Here is a 26,165-nt window from a genome sequence, read left to right as displayed (position 1 = left end):
TGGCTTTCCATGCCTGAAATACTCTCATGGGCTTTTCAGCCAGATCCGAGTGCCTTTAGGGCTGATTCTGAGGCCAGAGTGCTATTTAGGACATCCGCCATTCTATGAGTCTGCTGAGTATCTCACTTCCCATGTTGGATCACTCTCCCCTTTATTTATTCTATCGGTTAGTGTTAGCAGATACTAGACTTGTTTATGTGCTCCCTTTGATACTGGTATATAGTTTTCATCTAAAATCTTTGTCTGGTTTTGGTATTAGGGTAATGCTTGTTTCATATTTATATTATATATAATTAGAATATATTCATTCTGAATATTTTCATAAGAATATATTCATTCTGTTTCTTCTGAAAGAGATTGAAGGTATTAGTATAATTTCTTTTTTAAATACCTGGAAGAGTTCACCAGTGTACCAATCTGGGCCTTGTCCTTGTGATTTGGAACGTTGTTATTGATCAGTTTCTTTAATATTTGGTTTATCTATTTCTTACTGTGTGAGTTTTGGCAGATTGTGTCTTTCAAGGAATTTGTGGGAATGGAGTTGTTTCTTTTTTTTTTTTTTCTTTTTTGACAGGCAGAGTGGACAGTGAGAGAGAGAGACAGAGAGAAAGGTCTTCCTTTGCCGTTGGTTCACCCTCCAATGGCTGCCGCGGCCGGCGCACTGTGGCCGGTGCACCGCGCTGATCCGATGGCAGGAGCCAGGTGCTTCTCCTGGTCTCCCATGGGGTGCAGGGCCCAAGTACTTGGGCCATCCTCCATTGCACTCCCGGGCCACAGCAGAGAGCTGGCCTGGAAGAGGGGCAACCGGGACAGAATCCGGCGCCCCGACCGGGACTAGAACCCGGTGTGCTGACGCCGCAAGGCGGAGGATTAGCCTATTGAGCCGCGGCGCCGGCAGAATTGTTTCTAAGAGTATGCTTTAAAATGATTTATTTATTTGTTTGTTTGAAAGGTGGGAACCAGGAACTTCTTCAGAGTCTCCCATCTGGGTGGCAGGGACCCGGGTATTTGAGCCACATTCTGCTGCCTTTCCTGGTGCATTAGCTGGAATCTGGAATAGAAGTGGAGAGCCAGGACTGGAACTAGTACATCAGTATGGGATATCAGTGTTGCAAGTAGAAGCTTAACTCACTGTACCACATTTCCAGCCCCTGGATCTGCCCATTTTTGGTAAAGTGATGTTGAGATCTCCAACTATAATCATGGTTTCATCTATTTCTTATAATTTGATCCATTTTTGCCTTGTACATTTTGATGCTCTGCTTCAAGGCATGTCCACATTAAGAATCATGTCTTTTGGTGAGTTGACACTTTTCTCATTATATAAAGTCACCCAGCCTTTGTTGACTCAGGTTGTGCATAGCAAAATACCATACAGGGAGACTTAAACAAGAGCCATTTAATTTTACACAGTTCTGGAGGCTGGAATTCCCGGTATGGTCAGTTTCTAGTGACCCTCCTTCTTGATTTGATGGCCACCATCCTGTTGTGTGCTTCTGTGAGCTCTTTTTTGTATGAGAGCAGGGAGAGTGAGGGAGGGAGAGAGGAAGGGAAGAAGGGAGGGAGAGAAGGGAAGAAGGGAGGGAGGGAGGGAGAGGGAGAGGGAGAGAAAATGAATCTTCTTTCTGCTGGTTCACTTCCCAAAGGGCTTCACAGCCAGGACTGAACCAGGCTGATGTCAGGAGCCAGGAACTCCATCTGAGTTTTCCACAAGGGTGGGAAGGGTCCAAGCACTTGGGCCATCATCCATTGCCTTTCCAGCAGGATGCTGGTTAGGGAGCAGATCAGCCAGAACTTGAACCAGCACTCCAATATGGGATGCCAGCATTTGTAAGAGATGGCTTAACCCACTGCACCACAATGCCAGTCTCTGATGTCTCTTCTTGGAAGAATACTAACCTCATTATATTAGGGCTCCACCCTTATGACCTCATTTAACTGTACCGCTTATAAGCTTTATCTCCAAATACAGTCACATTGGTGGTTAGGTTGTCAATGTATAAATTTAGAGGGGATAGAATTCAGTCCATAGAACCCTTTTTATCCCTGATGATTATCTAGTTTTGAATTCTTTTCTGTCTTAAATTAATACAGCTACTCCAGTTTTCTTCTGATGAGTGGTCCCTTGTATTACTGCTATCATCCATTTCACTTATTAATCAGCTATAATCATTGCATCCATTGTTGTTGTTTTTGTTTTTGAACAAACTTATCTGTTAGTTCAAGTAGAAATAGGAAAAATGATACTTTTATTTTACCTTCATTTATTCCTTCTCTAATGCCCTTCCTTTCCTTGTGTAGCTTATAGTTTTTGACATATAATTTTCTTCTCTTTGAAGAACATTTAACATTTCTTGCAAGACAGGTCTACTGGCTACAAGCACCCTATTTTTTTTTGTTTGAGGAAGCCTTTATTTCTCTTTCATTTTTGAAGAATAATTTCACAGGATGAAAAATTGTAGGTTGGTGATTTTTCTCTCTCAGCATTTTAAATATTTCACTCTACTCTCTTGTTTGTGTGATTTCTGAGGATAAGTCAGATGTGATTATTTTTTCTCCTTATAGGTAATATGTTCTGATTTCTTTCAAGATTTTTATCTTGATTTTATTGTGACTTGAAGATATGCTTTGGCGTTTTGGGGAGGCAGAGGAGATGGGACTTATCCTGCTTGATGTTCCCTCATCTTCTTGGATATGTGGTTGGGTCCACCATTAATTTGGGGGAAATTCTCAGTAATTGTTGCTTCAAAGCTTGCTTCAGTTCCTTTCTTTCTTCTCCTTTTGAAATTCCCACTAAGCACTTTATATACTTTGTAGTTGTCACACAGTTCTTGGATTTTCTATTCTATCTTTTTTTCTCTTTGCTTTTTAGTTCTGGAAGTTTCTTTTTTTAACTTTTATTTAACAAATATAAATTTCCAAAGTATGGCTTATGGATTACAGTGGCTTTTTGCCCCCCATAACTTCCCTGCCACCCACAACCCTCCCATCTCCCGCTCCCTCTCCCATTCCATGGAAGTTTCTATTGACATATTCTCAATCTTGGAAATTCTTCCCTGACTGATATCCAGTCTGCTGTTGAGCCCATCAAAGGATTTCCTAATTACTATTACAGAGGCCAGCACTGTGGCACAGTGAGTTAATGCCCTGGCTTGCAGCGCCGGCATCCCATATGGGAGCCAGTTCAGGTCCCGTCTGCTCTCCTTCCAATCCAGCTCCCAGCTGATGCATCTGGGAAAGCAGTGGAAGGTGGCTTAGTGCTTGACCGCTGCACCCATGTGGGAAACCTGGAAGAAGCTCCTGGCTCCTGACTTCTGCCTGGCCCAGAGCCAGGTCATTGGCACCATTTGGGGTGTGAATTAGCAGATGGAGGACCTCCCTCTCTGTCTATTTCTACCTATATCTGTAACTGTGCCTTTCAAATAAGTAAAAACAAATTGTAAAAAAATTACTGCTCTAGCATTTGTTTTTTGATTCTTTAAAATTATTTTTATCTTTTAATTCCATTTTCCATGAATCAATTTTTTAATTTATTTGAAAAGCAGAGAGAGTCAGAGAAGAGTGTGTGAGTGAGCCATAGACAAAGATATACATGTTCCATTTACTTGTTTACTCCCTAAATGTCCACAATGGCTGGGGATGGGCCAGACTGAAGCTGAGAGCTGAGAACTCAGTCCAGGTCTCCAAGTACTTCAGCCATCACTTGCCTACTCCTAGAATTTGTATTAGCAGAAATCTGGATTTGGGAGCAAAGCTGTACTCTAAAGCTAGACACTCTGATATGGTAGGTAGGCATCCCAAGTGGCACCTTAACTGTTGTACAAACACCTGCTCTCTTTTTGATTTTTTCTTAGAGTTTCTATCTATTCTTATACATTGACTAGAGTCCTTAGGTTTTATTTTTTTAAAGATATATTTACTTATTTGAAAGTTAGAGCTACAGAAAGAGAGGGAGAGACAGAGAGAAAGAGAAAGATTTGCCATCCATTGGTTCATTCTCCAGGTAACCACAATGGCCAAGGCTGGGCCAGGCAGAAACCAGGACCCATGAGCTTCATCTGGGTGTCCCACATGGGTGGCAGCAGCCCAAACATTTGGGCCATCCTCCGCTGCTTTCCCAGGCCATTAGAGGGAGGTAGATTGGAAGTGGAGCAGCTGGGACTTGAACTGGCACCCATATGGGATGTTGGTGCTGCAGATGGCAGCTTAACCCAATATATCACAGTGCTGGCCCCAAGCTCTTAGTTTTAGATTTGTAGTCTGATAATTTAGAAATCTCTGCCATACTTGAGTCTGGTTCTAATGCTTTGTCTCTTCAAAAAGGGATATTTTTGTTTGTTTTGCCTTTTAGAATGTCCTGTAATTTTTAATAGAAATCTTGGCAAGTGCACTGGGTGAAAGGAACTCTGTTCAGCAGGTCCTTAATGAAGTGGTGATAGGTTTAAAGGGAGGGGAAGTACATGTAGTTCTATGGTCAGGTCTCTCAGCCTTTTAGGGAGATGATGTCCCTGTGGGGTGAACTTCACAAGTGCCACTCAATCTCCTCTCCCCATACATGTGACAGCATGGCTTACCAAGACTAGAACTGGGTATTATTTCACTCCCTCTAGGTCTGTCAGGCTCTGATAAATCTCTAAAAGTTTAGACTCTTGGTTTCTCTTGAGGGTAGGCCTTAAGGGTAGAATGTTCTGGTGTATCTTCTCTTTCCCTGCTGGAAGCACAAGGGATTGTTCTGATTTACTATGATTAAACTGGGAGAGCTCTAGGAGGCAAGACTTGGAAAACTGTGGGGGGTCTATCTGGAATTTTTCTCTCTCAGATTTGTCTACCCTGAGCCTCTAGCCATTTGTCAGTTAAGGTTCAGGTTTTTCTTACCCTGGTACTCATGCCTGTAGAGGTTTCTGCTTCGATAAATTGTGATTTTTCTGCATTATCTTTCTCTTTAGGTTTGGGGAACAGCAGCTCGATCTAAGAAGATACTGATTTTTAATTTGTCCAAATTTTTACTTGTTATTTGGGTGGAGCGATGACTTTGAATCTCCTTACATGCTGGACCAGAAACTGAATGATAATTTTTTCAGGGTGAGACCTGGTTTTTTTAATTCATGTTCTTACTGTAGGGTTTCCTTGGTTGACAGAGGGGGCATGGCACTTGGCAAAGATCCTTTGAAAACAGGACCCAGCAGTGTCATGGGATGTGAAGAATTCATTTTAGAGAGCCAGTGACCCAGGACCTTCCTCCTGAGTCCTTGTCAGAGCTGGTCTGAAGGGTTGATTAATTAATTAAGATTAAGTGTGGATGAGTCGCAAAGAGAAGCCTTTTGAGGACGTTGATGAATGTGAAGAGCTTTCCATGATCCACAAGATAAAGAAACTGCCAAGTGAGAATCTACTTTAAAATATTTCTAGTCTAAGAATATTCAAGCTGAGAGTTTATAACTTCAAAATCTCAAAGAGTACGATATGCTGGTAGGAAAAACCAAGTCACTCACCAAATCCTGGTGAACCCTTAAGTTTTGAAGCAGAGAAGTTTCTACGGGTAAGAGGGTGCACAACTTTTCATGATAGCATACTTCTAGAACTCTTACCCCCAAAAAAAGCAATGGATGCAAATTTATTTGTTTACTGCTATGGAAAACATTTAGAAATTAGTGACAACAAACTTGAGGGTAGCCATTTTATCTCACACATCTGTTGTTGACCACTGATGAAAGTGCATATTCTAGTCATAGGACTTCAAGTTATTCACTTTGTGCACCAACCACACCTGATTCATCCCTTTCTTTTGTCCTTGATTTGCTTGTGTATGGTAGTAGATGTAGTCAGGACCCACTCACAGCTGCCAAGTACTGTATAAGTGCACACTAACCTGGCAGTCTTCCATATGCAGCCCTTAGGACTCTTCCTTAAGAGTTCTTTCTGGGGGGCCAGTGCTGTGGCACAGCAGGTTATAGCCACAGCCTGCAGTGTTGGTATCTCTTATAGGTGCCGGTTCGAGTCCTGGTTGCTCCACTTCTGATCCAGCTCCCTGCTAATGCACCTGGGAAAGCAGAAAAAGATGGCCCATGTGCTTGGGACCTTGTACTTACGTGCAAGACCCAGAAGAAGCTCTTGGCTCCTGGCTTCAGCATGGCCCAGCCCTGGTCATTGTGGCCATTTGGAAGATCTTTCTGTCTCTCCTTCTCTCTGTTACTCTGGCTGTCAAATTATTATATATATATAAAAGAATTCTCCCTGGGTACTGTAGCCTGCTCAGCTGTGTACAAGGCAGTACCTTGGACTTAATGCCTTCTTGAGAGCATCCCTCAGCTAATGACAGAATGGATAGCTAATGGAATGGATAGATTAGTACGCTAGCTTCCTTGCTCTTCAGAATGGGGCCGTTTCTAAGGTTTGCTCTACACTATGTCCCAGGCAGAACTAAGTCCAAGTTGCCCACTGCTGCAACTTGTTCAGTAGTACCTCTTGGTTGTTTCTCACTTTCCACTCCTCTACTGATGCTTTCTAGGATTGTGTTTCAAATAAACTAACATCCTTGGCTCAGTGTCTGCCTCTAGAAAAATCCTGCAGAAGACCATTTTAAAAATCACATTGACTATATAGGGTTTTAAATTACTTTTAGTCCTTTTTAGAATATGGTGGGGCATAAACAAATGAAAATAAACTGACATTATTATCAACTTTTATCCAACCCAGTTTTTGCAACGTCTGATTCCACAACTTCTGATTTTGATTTCAAATGTAGAAATTTGCAAGACCAGAATAAAAGCTGCTATATACCTTTCATTCAGTTTCCCATCTCGCTTTCACTGAGGTTATATTTGTCTTATCATTTGTCTTGTTCCATTTTTGCTGTTATAGCAGAATATCTGGTATTTTGTCTTGTTCAATTTTTGCTAATATAAGGGAATACCTGGTTAATTTTAATGAACAAAAATGAATTAGTTTACAGGTATGGAGGCTAGGAAGTCTAAGATCAAGGGGCCAGAATCTGGCAAGGTCTTTCTTCCTGCCCCATCCCATGGAGGAAGACAGAAGGACAAGAGAGGGCAAGAGAGTGATTCTGAAGCTTCAAGCTTCTTTTGTAATGGTCATGAATCTTCTTTTTTTAAGCTTTACTTTATTTAATTGAAAAGAAGAGTTACGGGAGTGGGGGAGAGAGAGAGAGAGAGAGGCCTTCCATCCACTAGTTCACTCCTCAAATGGCTGCAACAGCCGGAACTGGGCCAACGAAGGCCAGGAGCTTCTTCTGGGTCTCCCACATGGGTGCAGGGGCCAAGCACTTGGGCCATCTTCCACTGATTTTCCAGTCCATTAGCAGGGAATTGGATTGGAAGTGGAGCCTCTGGGACTCAAACTAGAGCCCATACGGGATGCCGGCACTGCAGACCATGGCTTAATCTGCTGTGCTGCTGTGCCACAGTGCCGGCCCCATGAATCCATTTGTGAGGGCAGAGCCCTTATAACCTGAACTCCTCTCTTTGGTCCCACTTCCCAGTCCTGTTGTACTGGGGATTAAGTTTCCAAGGCATACTTTCGAGGGGACGCATTCAAACCATAGCATCATTCTTCTGAACTTTGAGAATGAGGTGCAGACATCATGCTATTTTAATCATAAGATATTTTGCTATTTATTTCCTGAAAATGAAGACTTTCTTCTATATAATCACAGCACAGTGATCAAAACCAGAAAATTAACTCCAATATAGTGCTATTATGTAATCTATAAGCTTTATTATAATTTTGCTAACTGTCTCAATAATGTTTACTAGTGGTTGCTTTCCCCCTTTGGTTGAGTATCTGATCCAGGATTATACTTTACATTCGCTGTCATGTCTCCAGTCTCATTTAATCAAGATCCGTTCTTAATCTTTGTCTTTTATGAACTTGAAGCATACAAGTGTGTACTTTGGAAAGTACAAGCTAGTTATTTTGTAAAGTGCTCCCTAATTTGGATTTTATTTTTTAAAAACATTTATTTTATTTATTTGAAAGAGTTACAGAGAAAAAGTAAGGGAGATGATGAAGGAGAGGGAGAATGGTGGGAGGGGGGGAAGAAAACAGAGAAAAGAGAAAAGAAAAGAGGTCTTTTCCTTCTGCAGGTTCACTCCCCAAGTGGCCATGACAACAAGGGCTGGGCCAGACTGGAGCCAGAAGCCTGGAACTCCATCCTGTTCTCACATGTGGAGACCTGAACTATCTTCTGCTGCTTTCCTGAGCACATTAGCAGGGAGCTGGATCAGAAGCAGAGCAGCTGGGACTCAATATGGAATGCTGGCATTATAAGCAGCAGCTCAACCCACTATGCCACAACACAGGACCCCAAAATAAAGAATTGTTTAAAGCAACATAGGAACGTAACAAAGACATGTAAGAGCCAACTGAAAAGAGGTCCCCTTGACCAAATCTGGGACAATTTTATTATTTAAAAATTATAGTGACAGATTATCACCCACTCCATAAAATAATTATGAATGGATAATTAAAAATTGAAGGGCAAGTGTTTTACCTAGCTGTTAATTATGCTTCTAATAGGATACCTATACCACATATCATGGTATCTGGGTCCAAGTCCTGGTTCAATCTCCTGATTCCAGCTTCCTGCAAATACATACACAGGGAAGCAGCAGATTATGGCTCAAATAGTTGGGTCTCTGCCACCAATCTGGGAGATCTGAATTATGTTCCTAGCTCCTGGCCTTGACCTGATCCAGCTCTGGTTGCTGTGGGCAACTGGGGAGTGAACCAGCAGATAGGAACTCTGCCATTCTGTCTCTGTCTCTTTGACTCTCAAGTAAAATAAGTACACAAATTTAAAAATGACAGTTATTTGTCAATCATATCTGAATATGGCTCAAAAAGATGGTAGTAATAGATCATAATTTATTGCATAAAACAACCCATGAATCCATACCCATATGCAAATAAATAGAAGGAGAAGAAGGAAATTCTCTTTCTTAGAGTAGAATTCCTGTTAATAACTGTGGAATGAATAAAGAAAAATGAACATTTAGCAATGATTATAGTAATAGTTGACTTAGGAAGGGATCACTGATGTCTGGTAAAACTTGGATCATTGGACTATAGCCATGCTAATCAATAATTACACCATCCAACTTCCTTTGATCAAACAGAGTGCTTTGTCAGTACTCTGTTGGGAAAGACAAACAGAAGACTGTGTCCTCCCTAGACTTTGAGTAGCCTAATAGCTAGTAGAGAAGATTTGTGTGCTCAAATCATTGTAACACAGAGAAGAAACTGCTGGTGTTGCATAGAAAATGAAGGAGAAAAAGGATGCTAGACGGATGGCACAGTGTATTAACCCAGGTAGGCACTGTTCTTGTATTGTCCCCAATGTGCACACCATCCCCCAACATCAAATGTTTTCAACAAGGAAGAAAATAGGCTGCTAGTCCCTGGGACTGATGAGTGAGGAGGGAGAGAGATGTCTTTGTGAGCAGCTGCTGATTTGGTTTCCAAGGGAAACAGTGGCAGAAGCTGCAAAAGAAAAGAGTGGGAAGGCTGTGCGTTAACATCGAGGGGTCAGTGTTCTGTGAGGTGTCTGTGCATAGGGGGTTATCTGGGCTGCCCCCGTGGAGTTGCATCATGCAGAATATTAAAGTGTTGGGAAATTGATAAGCAACAAATTTTAATTTTTCTATCTGAGTTTCCTGAGGAGACCCTCATTCTTGGAATTTATTTTCCCCATCCGCCATCAAACCTTCTATTGCTTTCTCAGGGCCATTGTTTTATTTTCTGTTCTATACAGTTCGCAGGCACCAGTCACAGGGTGGGAAGAAAAAAATGAGCTGTTGGGGTCCATGCACTAAAACAGTACAAAGGAAAATGATAAAGCAAATCACTCTCTTTTTTTTTCCCCCTGGCTCTCTGAGAAGGCTTCTAAGATCTCTAATCCCAATCTCTATTCCAAGGTCACCACTGGAACCTGGTTCAGATACATTCCCTGCAACTCCAGTGTAGCTGTGAATCATCCTCTGGGGTCCCGCTGTGTGCTCAGGAATGGTTTGATAGGGAGATGAGTCCATCAGGCAGGGCTGGGACAAGTGATACCACCACGATGGAGCGGACTTTTATCAGGCAGACTGGGGGTCCAGGTCCCTGGTCCAGAGAGGGCCAGTCCCACCTGGGCTCCCATGTGTTTCTTGTCACTTCTTAAAAGGACTGGGTTTGGGCACACACTTGCAAGGTCTGGTGACAGGCAAGGAGTCGTGGGAACATGGAGCAAGATGCAGGGAAGGACAGAGCTGAGTCCCAGCATAGAAGGTCGGGTATACTCTCCTGAGGTGGAGTTCCAGTCTTAGGCATTAACTCACTGACTTATGTATTAATCTAGTTTCTTAGTTACTAAGTGCCTGCCATGTGCCAGACATTCGATCCCAGAGTAGCTCCAGGGACATAACTGCACCCACATTCTGTACCGGCCTCTGGACTATAAAAACCAATGAAAAGCACACACACGAAAGGAAGTGGCACAGGCTGTGAATTTTTTTAAAAATGTAATTTCTATTGCTTCTTGGCCTTTTGGCTAAGATCAAGTGTAAAAAAATGTAATTTCTGCTGAGTTGGAAATTCTGGAAGTGAGTACCAGCAACCTGTGTTTTAACAAGCCCTACCAGTAATTCTGATGTATGCTGGAGTGTGAGAACTACTGGCCCGCCTCAACGATATTTGCTCAAGTCTTGGGCAAGGGTCAGAGCTCTGGTTCAAAGGCCTCATGGGGTTGGGACTAGGAAAGGCAGAGATGTCAGTTTCCAGTGGAGTGTTGTGCCCATGCTATACTGCCTCTGCATCTTACAGATTCTTAGAGCTCTAACAACAACTCCTCGCCAGTTTTGCTATCTAGAGTGAAGGCAGGGCCTGGACCCCCCGTTGGGCACACTTAGGGAAGTTAACATCCAGAAGTAGCACATGTCTGCAGCTCATCTTCACCCTGATCCTCCGTCTTCTCCCTGCTGGGAGAAGAGCGGTTTATTAGGAGACTGTTCCTGGGGAAACGACACGTCCAGGAAAATGAGGGTGACTCTGGAGGTTATGTAACTTCTCCCATGTGCCTTCAGTTCTTCAATCTTTCTGGTTTCTGGAGGCTTGGTTTTACAGGCGAGTGCTTCTAGATTGAGGCATTAGGGCAAGATCTCACATGTGTAGTTCACTGGATGCTAGTCTGAGAGAAGCTACATGGGATACTGCACACTAAGTCCCTTTGTCATATGGCCCAGAGCATGATAAATGTTAGTAAATGGCCCTACATGATTTTTCTTCCAGTCAACACTGGGTATTTATTCAGTGCCCTTTATGTTCTAGGTCCTATTCTGAATGTTGGGGATACAGACAGCAAAAAAAAAAAAAAAAAAAAAAAATTTTGTTTATCTTAGTGTAACCCAGCATTTCCCATGCCTGTTTGTCAAAATATTTTATTATGTAACACACACACACACACACACACACACACAACGTATTATGTAACAAACATTTCATGGGAGACTCCTTGAGAATGACAGATATATCTGTGTATTAAGGCACTTAAATTCCAGGCAGCTGGAATAAGAGAGAAATTAAAGGACACTTTGAAGCACATAAAATGTTGGAATGTTGGTTCACAGAGATATAAATCTGGTCAACATCCTAATTATTGTTGGCCTGTCCGTAATGAGAAAATAAAGTTCCCCATGTATCAAACTGTCTATAATAATGAGAAGTATCCCCGGGGATGGGGATTGCAGGAGCTAGCCTTATAGCAGATATTTTCATTTAAGAACAGCTCCCTCTGGTGTTCGGGGGAAGAACCAGGAATGGGATTGGCTTAGAAGGCCTCCCACTTTCAGGGGGCACGGCTTTGGTAGACCCTTGGGTGAGAGCGGGGCCACTTTCAGGAGACACAGTGCGTTCTCTGCCTCTGTCCTCTCCAGGAAGCATTGGCTGTACCGGACCAGGAGAGCAGCCACGTGGAGGCTGGGAAGGACCCTCACCTGCTTCACAAGCCCCTCCTTCCCTGCAAGGAGCAAGGTGCGGTGACCAATCGGGCCCCTACTACTACTTCCTGGTTAAATTGGACGTGATGGGCTGAAGATGTTGGGCTGCGTGTGGTCCCAGATTGTACACGTGCCTGCCTGGGGGCTGCTAGGTTGTATATAGATGTACCTGGAAGGAGGCAGGCATGGGAACCTGCCAGGGCCCCTGGGAGGCATCAGGGGTGTTTGTCCCTGATGTCATGAGTTGGACGGCCCCTTAGCTCACACCATGCTGCACACATATCTCCTTCTTTTAATCTGGGATCATCCACCATTCCTGAGGCCCAGGAGAGGAAAGTGTTCTCTGCCCCTCCCTGCATTCTCAGGTCCAACATCCTCCTCTCAGGTTCTGCAGGTTCATGGAGGGTTGTCTCTAATGAGGAACCAAGTCTTAAGGTCCCAGACAGAGCCAGATTCTGGGAGACCAGACTTCTGAAGAGCTTCTGGTGGCTGCTCCTGGGCGGGCCTCCACACCATCATGCAGGGACTGCAGGGGCACCCGCACCGAGTCCAGAACCTTCCCAGGGCAAGCAGGCTGGCAGCATCATCCAGATTAGAAATGGCCAGGTCCATAAATGCATCAAGAAACTGGGGAGAGGACAGCATCAGAGCAGCCACGACGTCCTTTCTATGTGGGCTTTCTGCGTGGCATAGCGCCACGTAACAGGATGTGGCTGAAGAGCATGCCTGGGTCAGGGGTGTAAATCAGGCTGTGGCCCTGTGCTTCCAGTTGCACCCTAGTGCAGAGCCTTGGCCAGCTCCAGCCTGCAGAACCTGGCAATTTATTTTAATTTTATGTATATGTGCATTTATTTATTTATTTTTAAATTTTATTTAAGGAATACCAACTTCATGAAATTTCATATATACAGATTTAGGAACATAGTGATTCTTCCCCCTCTACCTCCCTCCCACCTATACTCCTACCCTTCTTCCTATTCCCATTCCCGTTCTTATTCTTTGCAAAGATCTATTTTCAGTTAACTTCATACTCATAAGATTAACCCTACACTAGGTAGAGAGTTCAACAAATAGTATAAAGAAAAAATAAAACAAAACCAATCAAACAAAAAGCATTGTTCCTCAACAGTCAAGAAAAGGGCTGTTCAAAATCATCACATCACAAAGTGTCAATTTCACTCCTATAGATTACCTTTTAGAAACTCTATTAACCACAGATCAGAGAGAACATATGGGATTTGTCTTTTTGGGACTGGCTTATTTCACTAAGTGTAATGGTTTCCAATTGCATCCATTTTGTTGCAAATGACAGGATTTCATTTTTTTTAACCACTGTATAGTATTTCATAGTGTATGTATACCCTAATTTCTTTATCCAGTCTTTAGTTGATGGACATCTGGTTTGACTCCATATCTTAGCTGTTGTAAATTGAGCTGCAATGAACATGGGGGTACTGGTAACTTTTTCATATGTTGATTTTATTTCCTTTGGGTAAATTCCCAAGAGTGGGATGGAAAGTCTATAATCAGATTTCTGATATATCTCCATAGTAACCTGGCCATTTTATTTTTATTTGTAGTTGACAGATAATTCTATATATTTATAGGGTACAATGTGATGTTTTGATATTTGTGTATGTTTGGAGACTGTGTCAAGCTAATTAACACAATCACCTAAAATACCAATTTCTGTAACGAGAATATTTACATCAAGTCTAGTAGCAAATTTGAAATATACACCATGTTGTTATTATCTCTGGTCATTAATAGATCTCAGAAGTGTATTCCTCCTCTTTACTCCAAGTTAGACTTTGTTAGATCCCACATATGAGTGAGACCGTGTGGTATTTGTCTTCCTGTGTGTGGTTATTTCACTTAGCATCATGGCCCCCAGTTTCAGTCACATTGCTATCATTGGCAGGATTTCCTCCTTTCCTTTTTCTGGTGGAATGGTGTCCACTGCATATGTCTACTACGTTTATGCTTCCCGATCTTGGCAATTTGTGAATAATGTTGCAATGACCACAGCAGCACAGATAACTCTTTGATGTGCTGACTTCATATACCCAATAGTGGGGTTATTCAATCACATGCTAACTGTATTTATTGGGTTTTTTTTTTGAAGAAACTACATACTAATTTACATTTTCACCAACAGTGTGCAAGGATTCCCTTTTCTCCACATCCTTGCCAACATTTCTTATCTTTTTCGATAACAAGCCACTCTAAGAGATCTGAGGTGATATCTCAGTGTCATTTTAATTTGCTTTCCTCTGATGATTAATGATATTGAACTTTTTTTTCATATATACCTATTGGCCATTTGTATGTCTTCTTTGAAAAATGTCTTTGCCCATTTTAAAATTGAGTTATCCGGGATTTGATGTTGAGTGTTTGAGTTCATTGTGTTTTTCGAATTGTAACCTCTTATCAGATGTCTGGGTTGCAAAAATCCACTCCCTCCACCCCGTGTGTCATCTCTTCATTCTTTGGTTGTTTCCTTTGTTCCTTTGCTGTGCAGAAGCTTCTTACTGTAATGCAATCCTGTTGCTTATTTCTTGCTTTTGTGGCCTGTTGCTCCTGGTGTCTGAGCCAAAAAACCAGCTGGGCTCTGTGTTCCTGCAGTGTGAAGGGTGAGCGCCTGCCTTGGTGTATGTGTGTGGGGTCCTGCCTGGGACTGAGCTCAGTCTCTGCTGCTCTGCTCTAGCTCCAGCCTGGATCATGCTGTCAGACTCTCAGCCCTGGCTTCCGTATTGTGGCTTGCAATTTTTCAGTAGGAAAGTTTGATGGAATTTGAACATTTGCAATTATTTGACTGAACCACCTTCAGCTTTGTAATCTTTGTTCACTCTATATTCCTTTAATTTCTTGGTTTTTATTGTACTTCCTGGTCTTTTTTTTTTTTTGCTTTGTTTTACTCATTTGCTCTTGTTGGATGCTATTTTGTATTTCTTTTAACTCTGTCTAGCAGGATATTTCTAGCTAAATTTTTCCATTTTTTGGGAATATACTTTTAAGTATACATACTTATTTGCTTAGGCATTTAAAAATATATCAAAATTATCTAGCATTTTGCTCTTTGCTTTACATTTTCAAACGTCTTTCTGTTTGGTTTGTTTTCTCTTGGTGCATTTGCTAGCATTTGCTTTTCTGTTATAGATGAGTAATGGTGATTTCCAGGGGGAGCGGAGGAGGAGTGGATACCACAGCAGGGACTGGCTCAGTTGGGGACTGCTGGCTCGCTCCCCTCTGCTGACAGCTCAGCACAGCCTCTCCATTTGCTTTCCTGCCTACCCCTTCTCAAAGAGGGTCTTACTATCATCGAAGGAGATGCGGGCATTCACCGTGGTCAAGAAAAAGTGTTAACTCGAATCAAATGTCAATATTCCACAGACAGTCAGGAGTTCACAGAACAAATTTTACAAGTCAGAAGTTATTGAGCCTGACCTCAACTACTGCTCTCGGAAATTGCTGAACAGCACCATCGTGTTGTTTCAGACCAAACTAGGGCTTCTCCGAATCACAAGCCAAGGTGTCTAAGTCTCTCACAGCCTTTATGAAGAAAGGGAACTGCACCGGGGTAGGGGATGAGGATCTGCAACTCAGCTCTTCAATATCAACCGAGAGAATACTCAGGTGGTCCTGAAAGTTCTGGTGAGAATTATCGGAGGGAAGCTTAATAGAGGGGTAGGAGTCAAAGCTGGGGAATTACATTTTGCTGACCTACTTGCAGGGTTAGCCTGAGTGCATTGATTTGCCTTCTTTCCCTTGGAAAGATTAGAAGTCACATCCTCCTGGAACCACCAGCGCCTGTCAGGTGTTTGGTGCAGTCCCTGACTCATTGGGTGAAAGGGGAGGGGAGCAGTAGTTAGGTCAGTCATGGAGGGAGGGGGAATGTTCTGGACAGGTTTTTCTCTTTCTTCTCCTTGTTATGTAAGATGTGGTTCCCCCAAAGGAACAATGTATTTGCATAATACATATGAGGCCCCAACCCACAGAAGCATATTTTAACCCCCAGTGTTGCTGACTAAATCAGTTCTTAAGGGAGGTAGGTTTGAGGGTAACCTAAATGGTGCAAGGTAGAGTTGTCACTTAACAAGGCAGGGTATGCACTGGTAGGGGCAGGTAGGTAGAAAGATGGATAAGTGGGGTCCTGCCCCCAAAGAGCTCACATTGTGATTGGAGAGATGGACACATGTTTAACTAACGTGTGCAGTGACAGTGGTGGGCAGCCTGGTCAGACCAGAGAAGAACAGACATTTTAGTTCTCAGTGAGAAAACCCAGAAGGTTGTGGGAGATGTAGCAGCTGGTCCTTGAAGGATGTTAGGGCATTAGGTGAGAAAAAGGCTGAGGGAAAGGCTCAGGGTGATTGGCTACAGGGCAAAATCAGGAATAGCAGAAGCTGCTGCAGCGAGCTGTGGTAGGAAGCAGGGGCACAGGTGCAGAGTGGGCCTTTCCGAGGGGCTCTAATCACCTCCATAGAACGTTACTGCCCGTATTCTTGATGTTGAATTACATACAGCAAGTGATTTTCAAAAGTCCATTTATTTTCAAGCAAATGTGGCTTTGCCTTAGACTAAAGAATTATTTTATATACTGTAGTTCATTACCATGAAAAATAAGAAAGTGATTAATTGCAAAACTATATTTTATATTTAACTTTCTGGAGATTTGTCAAAGAGCACACAAGAGGTTTTTAATAGCTTCATGTTCCATTTCATATTTGGTCCATTTTCTAACTCTGTATCTTATTAGGGAGAAAGCATGCAAAGCCTCACGTTGTCACCAAGGATACCAAGTCTGCGGGCTCTAATCTGGGGTTAGGAGGAGGAATACAGGGAAAGATAAAGAAAAGATCCCTAACAAGGGTCAGGCCCAGGCACAACTTCCAAAGGCCAAGGAACGTAGTCCGTGCGTGTTTGAGTATCTGGGTTGCATCATGTGCAGGCTGAGCAACCTTAATCTGAAAACCTGATGAAGTACTCCAACACCCCAAACCTTTTGGTTTTTCAATACATTTTGGATTTTAGATTTTCAGATTAGGGGTGACCGCCTGGTAAAGCCTACGAAAATATTCCGAAATCTAAAAAATGCTGAAATCTGCAACATTCCTGTTCCCAAGCATTTCAGAGAAGGGGTACTCAACTTGTATAGACTTCTTCAGTTGGGGGACCCTAGAGTGAAGACCCTGTGAGAAATCAGCTATTTCCCAGACTTAGGGGGTTTACACTGATTTTATGTCAACTGGACAGGAGGCTGAAAGGAGTTCAGTCCTTTATTGAGCTGTTTGGTTGAGCCAAGCATTTGTCCGCATTTCCATCTTCAGTTTAATTTTTCTTGGTAAAGAGTTGACACAGAAAACTCATGGACAGAGTCTTTTGAGTTCCTGAAATTTCAGGTCATTTGTAAGTCACTCATAAGTAGCAATACACATACATATGAAATATATTACAAAACATACAGTGAGGTACTTTACGAAAATGCTTTTGGAATATTACAAGGTATTTATTACTGTTTAAGTCCATTTATCATTTTGCTTGTTGAACATTGTGCTCCTGAAGACTGCCACCTGTGTAGACTCATTTCGAGAAAGACACAAGGGGTGTCGTACCTGGGGAGAGGTCTCATCTTACTCTTAAAAATACTAGCCCTGCTCCTGATGGGAGGATCTTTTTGAGGACGCATCATGGTGTCTCTCACCCTATGTCTTAGAGCCACATGAGTGAAGAAAAGACCAAAACAATAATATGGAGGACTCTGAATCTTTTTACACATTTCTACCCCACTATCTCTTGTTTTCAAGGAGATAGCTTCTCAGTTGTAAAGTTTTATCTCTGTGGAATACAACAAATAATATAGCAGAGTTATCAACAATAGAAACATACACAAAACTATTCATAAAACTTGAAATCTGGTGAGTGATAAGGAATGGCATGATAAATTACAAAACAACACCAAAATAGCATATTACACTTGTTGCCTGATAATGAGGAACACTATATAGAGACATGAAAACATCCTTAGGATATAATTAGAAGAGACAAGGAAAAACAGATGTATAATAGGGAAGCTGTATGTGAAGGTGGAGGAGGCATGAGAAATACAATATCAAAAGAAAATATTAGGGTACTTCTAAAAGTTCTTGGAAAAATGGAAGCAAAAGGTAAGTTTATTTTGATGTGAAAATTTTCAAAATCCATGCATTGTTTTTTTCTCCATAATATGTATTTTCTATAGACTTTTTGGAGAGCCCTGATATGCATGGGTTTGAAGATTTTTTTGCCTGGAAATAAATCCATTTTTAAATTCTATTTTCTATGATGTATTCTTATATAGTAGTTCTGTTAGTATAACTGGATTGTGAATTTTCAAAAAATTTTTATGTGACAAAATATAGTAGTGGCAACAATAGTGAATTCAACAAATAAATGATACTGTGGGTGCAGATGGTATGTATTAATAAATAAGTAGAGATTGAGCTTTACAAAAGGGAAAAATCATTTAAAAGGATGAGCCTGCCTTTCCTATGTTTGCCAGTCAAATGGATATTAAATTAGATAATATCAAAACTTCTGCAAAGGCAATGGTTAACAGGGATTGGAGGAACCTGAACTGACCAGGTCAGGATTTGGTTTGTCAGCATGATTGCAGTGGAAAATAAACCTTGAAACACTTGTCTAATATGCACCAGCTTGGATATCTTGACTGAATTCACATGTAGTAATCAAGACACAGTTTGGAAAAAGAACACAGGCTAATAAATAGAAATGGAGAGCAACAGAAAGTCAACAGAGAAATTTCAAAAATAAAATGCCTACTTAAAATCAAGTAGAAATGATTATTTGGATTAATAGCAAAATGATGAAAATCAATGGCTACCTGAATTTGTATCTGGGAGCTATTGAGGGCTACCAGGAACAGTGATCACATGTCACATATATTTATATGAATAATTTGCTGCAGCTGCTGATTGGAATGAACTTCTCTTCTTTCTCTAAACCAGTGGTTGACCCTTGATTTGGAAATTGGGGTGTGTGTGTGTGTGTGTGTGTGTGCTGGGAAACAATTTGAGCTGGATCCCCAAAATCAGGAGGTAATTTTTTCAAACCCAAACCAAACCTTACAGTATCAGCATCTGCTTTCAGACCCCAAGGAAGCGTCGCTGTGTCCCTGTGAACATCTCCCCATCTTGGTCTCTCTTCGCCTCTAATGGTGTCCACAATAGTAATAACATCAGAGGAAGTCATTGTTCCTAAGAGTTATCCAATTTTGTTTACCTTTATAGAAATTTGATTTCCTGCTTCCAAAATGCATTAGAATAATTAAAGGGTTCTGTGATTTTAGGAAACTCTATCCCAACCCCCCAATCCAAAGTCAGTTACATTTAGTGCAAGGCTGTATATTAGATTACTTTGAGCTACACTAACTTGTATAAATTTCTCCTCAAAAATATTTTACATCTAGCATTTAAATTTTATTCCCAGGAATATATTGTGTTTAATTAAAAAATTGATAAGAAAATCTGTTTTCATGTACCTATAAAATTCTTTCGAGTAGTAGCGATTCCATTTGCATCTCATAATTTTAACATGAATTGCACAACTTTGGCATGCATTTTGCTGTAATTCATTTACTGGTAATATAAAAGGTGTCTTTGACATAATATCACAGAATAAACTGGGAATGGATGATAAAAATAATTTGGTGTAAGTCAGGGCCTGCCTTCATAGAGTAGGAAACAGATACAAGAAGATAAAATTGGCCCAAAATCATGTGTTTCATTTTCTGACATTGAAGCCCAACTCAAAAGATTTACATACTTTTATTCTTGAACTTGATGTGAAAATAGTAATTTTTAACAGCACAATTCTTAAGACAGAACAAGTGCTACCCTTAAGAATTGCAGAGTTAGACTTGAAATACACAGAAGGATGCCCCAAATTATTGTCCTCAGTTTTCCTCTTAGGAGAAGGTGACAAATTGACTACCTAAAATCATTGTTTATCCTAATCTTCAAGATGAAATCTACTGCCATTCCTAAAAATAATGTAATATTTCTCTTCAAAAGAGAACAAATGGTATTGTGGTTGATTGCCTCTTATCTATTGTGGTTGAACTTGTGCAATAGGAAATACAATTTTAAGTTGCCATTGTGATTTTGTTTGTGAATTTTTTTCCTCCTCAGCAGTGAAAATGTACAAAATAGAGATTTTTATCATGTAATGCTCACTGACAAGGTGAACTTGATACAATATGGGCTTCAGTTTCCTCTCATAGTTTAAGCCTTATTTCATTGGTGAACAGAAGCCTGTGGCGGTATTGAATACATGAACAAATAATGATACTTCCAAAGGTTTAACCATTGCATTTCAAACAAATTCTGCACAGCATTCAGGACTAAGGTGTTGACTTTCTAATTCTGAGATTTTAAAAGGCATGTAGAAATCAGGGTTACCAGTTCATATCTCTCAGACACTTGGCTACATATGTAAACTTCATTCTGTCCTGATGAAAACAAATTCTAATCTATGAAAACATTACATTAAGTCATTCTGCACCTGGTGAGGAAATTATACATGAATGATAATCGATGTTTAAAAAAAGCATTTCAGAGAAAGACCCAGAAAATCAATTTAGACAAAACTTTAAGAAGTAACCTCTTCATCCAAAAATATTACTTTTCACCTAGCTGGTCATACTTACTTACTTTACTTGAAATCATGATCTGGTCAAAGGATAATGCCATAAAACTCAATTACATAATTCAACTGTCTTTAATTCCCCTTTCTCAAAAACAATCCCTTCTAAGGGGGATTTGACTATTCTGTTTTGATTTTTTTTTTTAAATCAGTCAACATAAGGTGTGAAAAGCTTTTCGCCAGATAGAACTGATTTCATATAATGGAGCACTGACTTTTTTCTTTTGGTTTCTTCAGACAAAGCAGCTCAGTGTCCCTGGGTTCCTCTGATGCCTGCATCTGCAGCCCACTCCAGAGTTAGGCACTCTTTCCGTTATTTTACAAAACAGTCAACGTTGTTTCAGTCTGTGAAGAAGCAATCCAAGTGCTTCCTGCCCTCCCCAGCATCCTTCCCCTCACCAGCCTTCTCCAAAATGCCTATATCCACACATGCCTCTCAGGCACCAGAAGTCTGCACACCCGTCACATACCAGGTCCATTTCTAACAGCCTGAAGGCTGTTGGAGCAGAGCAGTCGCCTTCCGTTGGCAGCTGGCTGTCATGTTCATCAGCATGGCAGCCCTGGTATGCAAAGCTTAGACTATGGTCTCATGGTCCCACCTGCCTTGGCTCTGATTGATGTAACAACAGTACCTGTCATAGGGGCTGTTCTGCTTGTAGGAGCAAACGATGATACTGTCCTGGGGCACAAAGAAGATGCTGTCCTCCGGCTCAGGGCAGTCGGATCTGTCCCAGGCTGAGCCCTTGACGTCCAAGGCACTGTAGGCGAGGGAACTGCCTGAGGGACAGTAGCCATCCAGGTATCTGGATGTCTCCTCCCGATGCCCACTCTGGACCAGGCTCTGACATTCTCCCTCCTCTGTGGGTGTAGGGGTGGTGATGGAGCTGGCCATGGGCACCTCGCTCTGCCCCTGGGGGAGCGTTTTCCCCCGGAGGCCCCCCTTCTTGGCCAGCTCATCAGAGCTCCCCTTGCCCGACTCCAGGTCTGAAGGGGTCCTCAGCAGTTCCACCACCTCCTTGTCCTTCGGCTTCCGGAAGCAGGGCAGTTTGCGCACCCACAGCAGCTCGTTCTCGGGCCACTTGGTGCACCCCTCGGTTTTCCTGGCCAGGGCAATGGCTGCGATGCCTGGTAGGCAGATGGCCGGCCCGATGGCCAGGAGGGGGATGTTCCCCAGCGTCTCCCCCTTCATCCCAGAGACGGTGAACATGAAACCAAAGACCAGGAAGACACTGACCAGGGCCACCACCAGCCCAGTCCTTGGGTTAATGTCATCAGGCCGCATCTTTCACTCCATCCAGGTTGGGGGCCAGGGAGCGGGCTTCCTCTCTCCTGTCAGAGCCGAAATCACAGTGGGTTAAAAAAAAATCGAAGTTAAGTTTCCACCCACCAACTCTGTCTCCTTCTTGCTCTTTGCTTCAGACTCTTCCCCTTGTCTCCCCCAGTCTCTCTATCTTTCTCACGGTTCCTTGGCATTGTCTGTCTCCTTTCTCTCCCTCACTCCCTCTCTCACTATGGAAGTCTACGCCCACCCCCAAAAGAATGCACGTGCCGACGGGGGTCCCCGAGGTACCTGAGCTCCTGGCGGCTTCCGGGAGAAGGGAAAGCAGCTGGGCAGAGTCTCCTTCGGAACCTGCACCACAGCTGCCCCGTGGGTGCGCTCCCCGGGTTCGGGTTCTGGCAGGACAGGCTGGTTCTCCCTACTGACTCTGCCTCCGGGGTGTAGAATGTGGCCGAGGGTGAGTCCAGGCAGAGCCCGTGGGTCCCCGGGGTTCCGGAAGCCAAGCCGCCACCGCGCAGCCCCGAGCCCGCTCTGTGCACGGAGCGCCAGGCGCCCGCTGGAGGGAGGATGGACTTAGTCTGGAGCAGAGGAGCGCGGCGCGCGAGCCTGGCCCCGTTACATCACTGGCACAGCACGCTCGCAACTCCGGAGGGACGCGCGGGGGCGCGAGGGGTCAGATCTCAGGGGGCGGCGTGGAGGTGGGATGGGGGAGTCACCCGGCGGAAGGGGCGGCCCGGGGTCTCGTCGTCGGGTCTCGGCGCACAGCTGCCGAGAGCGCTGAGCTGGGCGGCGGAACCGGAGTCCCAGGCCCGGGAAGGGCTGGGTTAGTACAAGGCTGCGGGAGGCGGAGGCGGGACAGCGAACCCCAGGTCGATTTGCCCACGGGACGGTGGTTGGAATGTCTGTGCCTGGACTCCCTGTCCGCGCTCGCAGATTAGGTGCTAGCAGGAGATGACCATCGGGTACTCGCACCCTTCTCAGCTGCAAACCTGGTGGACCGACCACACTGGCGGCAGCCCCAGAGGCTCCCTCAAGGCCCCTGGCTCTCAGGGCTGCACCCTTCCAGCGGCCAGTGCCCACGGACGGCTCTGGGTCCTGTGCTGGGGGCGCGGCGCGCGGAAGGGCTTTAGCCAGGGGCAGGCTGCTCGGCCAGAGCGTATGGGGCTAACGCCCAGGCTGAGTGGGTGGTGAGGGGTGGGGGCAAGGCCTGGCCTAGGCCTCGCAGGAGTCGCCGGAGATCCTCCCGCTGGCCTTCTACCTGCAGACTCTGGAGAGGGCGTCCGTGGGGTCCTGAGCCCACTTCAACAGGCGTGATGCCAGCCACGCAAACCGGGGCGAGGGAGGAGGGCTCCTGGACCTGGAGGTGCTCATCCCCGCCTTGACTTGTGGGCAGGGAGCACCGCCCCGCCTTGCAGCTCTAGGCCTGGGCCATCCTCTCGCTTGCTGATGCGGGCGTGGAAAACCCAGATCTTCTTCTCGCATGTTCGTCGGTAGGTGGAGGTGGATGAAGCCCTCTACTTCATGGTCATGGCCAGTACTAGCTGTGATTCTTCAACAGGGCGGCCCGCTAGGGGATGGAAGGGCGCTGGGGAGCAGATGGTGTGGGTAAACTCTTTCATGTCAAGGGACTGCCTTGGGGGAAAGGATTTTGGCCTTCAGTTGTGCCGCTTAATCTAGCTGTGTGTTTCTGAGCAAGTGACGTGAGCTCTTTGAGAATCAGTGGAACTATCTGTAAAATGAGAATCTCGATACCACATACGAGGGAGCCTTGTGAAGATTAAATAAATGAAAGTTCCCAGCACAATTCTTGGTACAAGCCTGTTTGAAAAATAGCACATCTCTCTCTCTCTCTCTCTCTCTCTCTCTCTCTCTCTCACACACACACACACACACACACAGGTGTATATGTGAGGGGTCATCCAGCAAGTTCACAGAAAATACATATTATGAAAAACTACACATGGATTTCAATTTTTTTTGCACCCGAATAAACTTATCCTTTAATTCCATGTTGCATGAACTTGTGAAGTCCCCTCGGATGTGAGCACCTGTACATTCGTGACATGTCACCATAATCAGTGCCCTCATGCAGGGCAGAAGCCAAATCACCCAGGACCTGTCTGTGGGGCTGAGGACTTTTGCCTTTATCCAGTGAGCGGTGAAGAGCCGTGGAAGTGTTGGAAGCCGGGACTGACACTGACGTGTTCCGTCTTCCACAGTGACACCAGGTCTGGGAGCAGGGAGATGTGCTAGGAAAGCAGTTCAGTAAGCCAGGCAAGACCTGGTGTGTGCCTGAGCAATGCCAGGCTGGGGACAGTGGTTAGGGAGGAGCACCCAGAAGGAGGTTTAAACGTTGAGCCAAGTGCCTTGGAGCACAGGGAAGAGATGAAGGGAGGGGCCAAGATTGACTCCCAAATTTCTCACTCAGCTGGGGGCATCAGGAGCCAGACTCCTGAGGTGGATGTAAGACCCTGGGTGGGATCCCAGCATCCCATATCGGAGTGCCCCGGTTAGAGTCCCAGCCCCACTCCTGATTCCAGCTTCCTGCTGTGAGCTGCAAGCGATCCTGGGAAAGGAAGTTTTCTTATTGATTTTCCAGATTCATTGCTGCTCTGAAAAAGAGTTTCCTTTCCTTTTTTTTTTAATAGAAAAAGAGGGAGAAAGAGTATCAGAACAGTGACATTGGGGAAGCCGTATGTACTCCGACTTCTGGAGGTTGGAGGTCGTCTCCTTCTTGGAACCGTCTCTTCCCCTGCCATGACTGTCCCTATTCTATCCTGATTTTTGTCCTAGCTTCTCAGTCACTCATGTGTGGGCTACTTTGCCAACCCATCAGATACTGATGTTCTGCTGGTCTGTCTGTGTCGCTCCCCTTGGCTGATCTCCCTTCTCTCCCTTCTCATTCTATCATGGGTTCAAACAGCCTGAAGAGGTTGATGGCTCCTCAGCTTCAGATCCATCGTTTTCAGTTAGGTGCCTGGTGTCCCTGTCTGGGTGGTGTACAGACTCCTCCCGCTTACCATGGTGTAAATCCAATTCATCATATTTCTGCCAGATGCCCCCGTCTGCCTCTCATCCTGTCACTCCTGCCATTGCCAGCTAAGAACCTACATCTGATGTCACCCAAGTCACCTGAATTCCTTTGATGATGATCTTTCCTATTAGAGACCCTGGGGAAATCACGTTTTCTTCCTGGGTTTCAACTTCTTGTGAAACAAAGATTTTGGAGGAAGAGTTAGCTGAGGTCCTGTTCAGCTCTGTTTTTTGGCTGTCATTTCTGTAGAGTTGACTTGACGTCAGTGTTGTGTAGAAGCTCTGAAGATAAGTGGGTGCTTCAAAAAGTGCATGGAAGAGCAAGCATTTGGTCTCGCGGCGAAGGTGCCCACATTTTGCTTCAGACTGCCTGGCTCTGTTTCCCAGCTCTAGCTTCTAAATCCGATTTCCTGATATGCAGAGCATGGGAGCGGTGGTATTAGCTCATCAAGCAGATGGATTCCTGCCGCTCACCTGGGAGACCTGCATTGTGTTTCTGGCTCCCAGGCCTGGTCCTTGGCTATTCTGAGCATTTGGGGAGTGGATTGGAACTCTAGGTCATTCTCTTCCTCTCTTTCTTTCTCTCTCTCTCTCTCTCTCTCACAAAAAAAAAAGTTTGTGGAAAATGGAATTAAAAGATATGGGGCCGGCATTGTGGCATAGTAAGCTGGGTCTCCAGTTGCTGCGCCAGCATCCCATATGGGCACTGATTCTTGTCTGGCTGCTTCTCTTCTGATCCAGCTTTCTGTTATGGCCTAGGAAAGCAGTAGGGCCTTGGGCACTTGGGAAAGCCCTTGGGCCCCTGCACCTGCGTAGGAGACTCCTGGCTCCTGGCTTCCAATCAGCCGAGCTTCACCACTGCTGCCATTTGAGGAGTGAACCAGTGGATGGAAGACCTCTCTCTCTCTCTCTGTCTCTCCATCTCTGTCTGTAACTCTGCCTCTCAAATAAATAAGTAAATCTTTTTTTAAAAGATAATCTTATTTTAGTGCAAAAGTTTTGAAATCCACAGGTAAGAGGGGTCTTCAGAAAGTTCATGGAAAATGCATATTATGAAAAAATTATGCTTGAATTTCAAAATTGTTTTGCACCAACATAAACTTGCTCTTTAATTCTGTTTTTAATGATTTGTTTATTTGAAAGGCGAGATTACAGAGAGGGAG

At 43.9% G+C, this 26,165-nt stretch overlaps 1 protein-coding gene across 2 annotated transcripts; it reads right to left on the bottom strand.

The window, feature by feature from the left end:
• Positions 1–5,872: 5,872 nt before the first annotated feature.
• On the bottom strand, positions 5,873–22,907 carry TMEM215 (transmembrane protein 215). 2 transcript variants are annotated; one of them, XM_070066112.1, is made up of 3 exons: positions 22,261–22,907; positions 21,323–22,019; positions 5,873–6,040 (listed from the first exon to the last, which is right to left on the bottom strand). In XM_070066112.1, exons 2-3 carry the CDS (start codon positions 21,970–21,972, stop codon positions 5,980–5,982), a joined length of 711 nt encoding a protein of 236 aa, XP_069922213.1. In that variant the 5' UTR covers positions 21,973–22,019; positions 22,261–22,907; the 3' UTR covers positions 5,873–5,979. The 2 variants fall into 2 exon arrangements, with proteins under 2 accessions (XP_069922213.1, XP_051687446.1); XM_051831486.2 differs by lacking the exon at positions 5,873–6,040 and having other exon boundaries at positions 16,518–22,019; positions 22,261–22,904.
• Between the last annotated feature and the right edge of the window lie 3,258 nt (positions 22,908–26,165).

This window comes from Oryctolagus cuniculus, chromosome 1 (genome assembly GCF_964237555.1).
Source record: "Oryctolagus cuniculus chromosome 1, mOryCun1.1, whole genome shotgun sequence".
In the NCBI taxonomy this organism is placed as follows: Eukaryota; Metazoa; Chordata; class Mammalia; order Lagomorpha; family Leporidae; genus Oryctolagus; species Oryctolagus cuniculus.
This window is presented reverse-complemented; position numbering and strand designations above follow the sequence as displayed.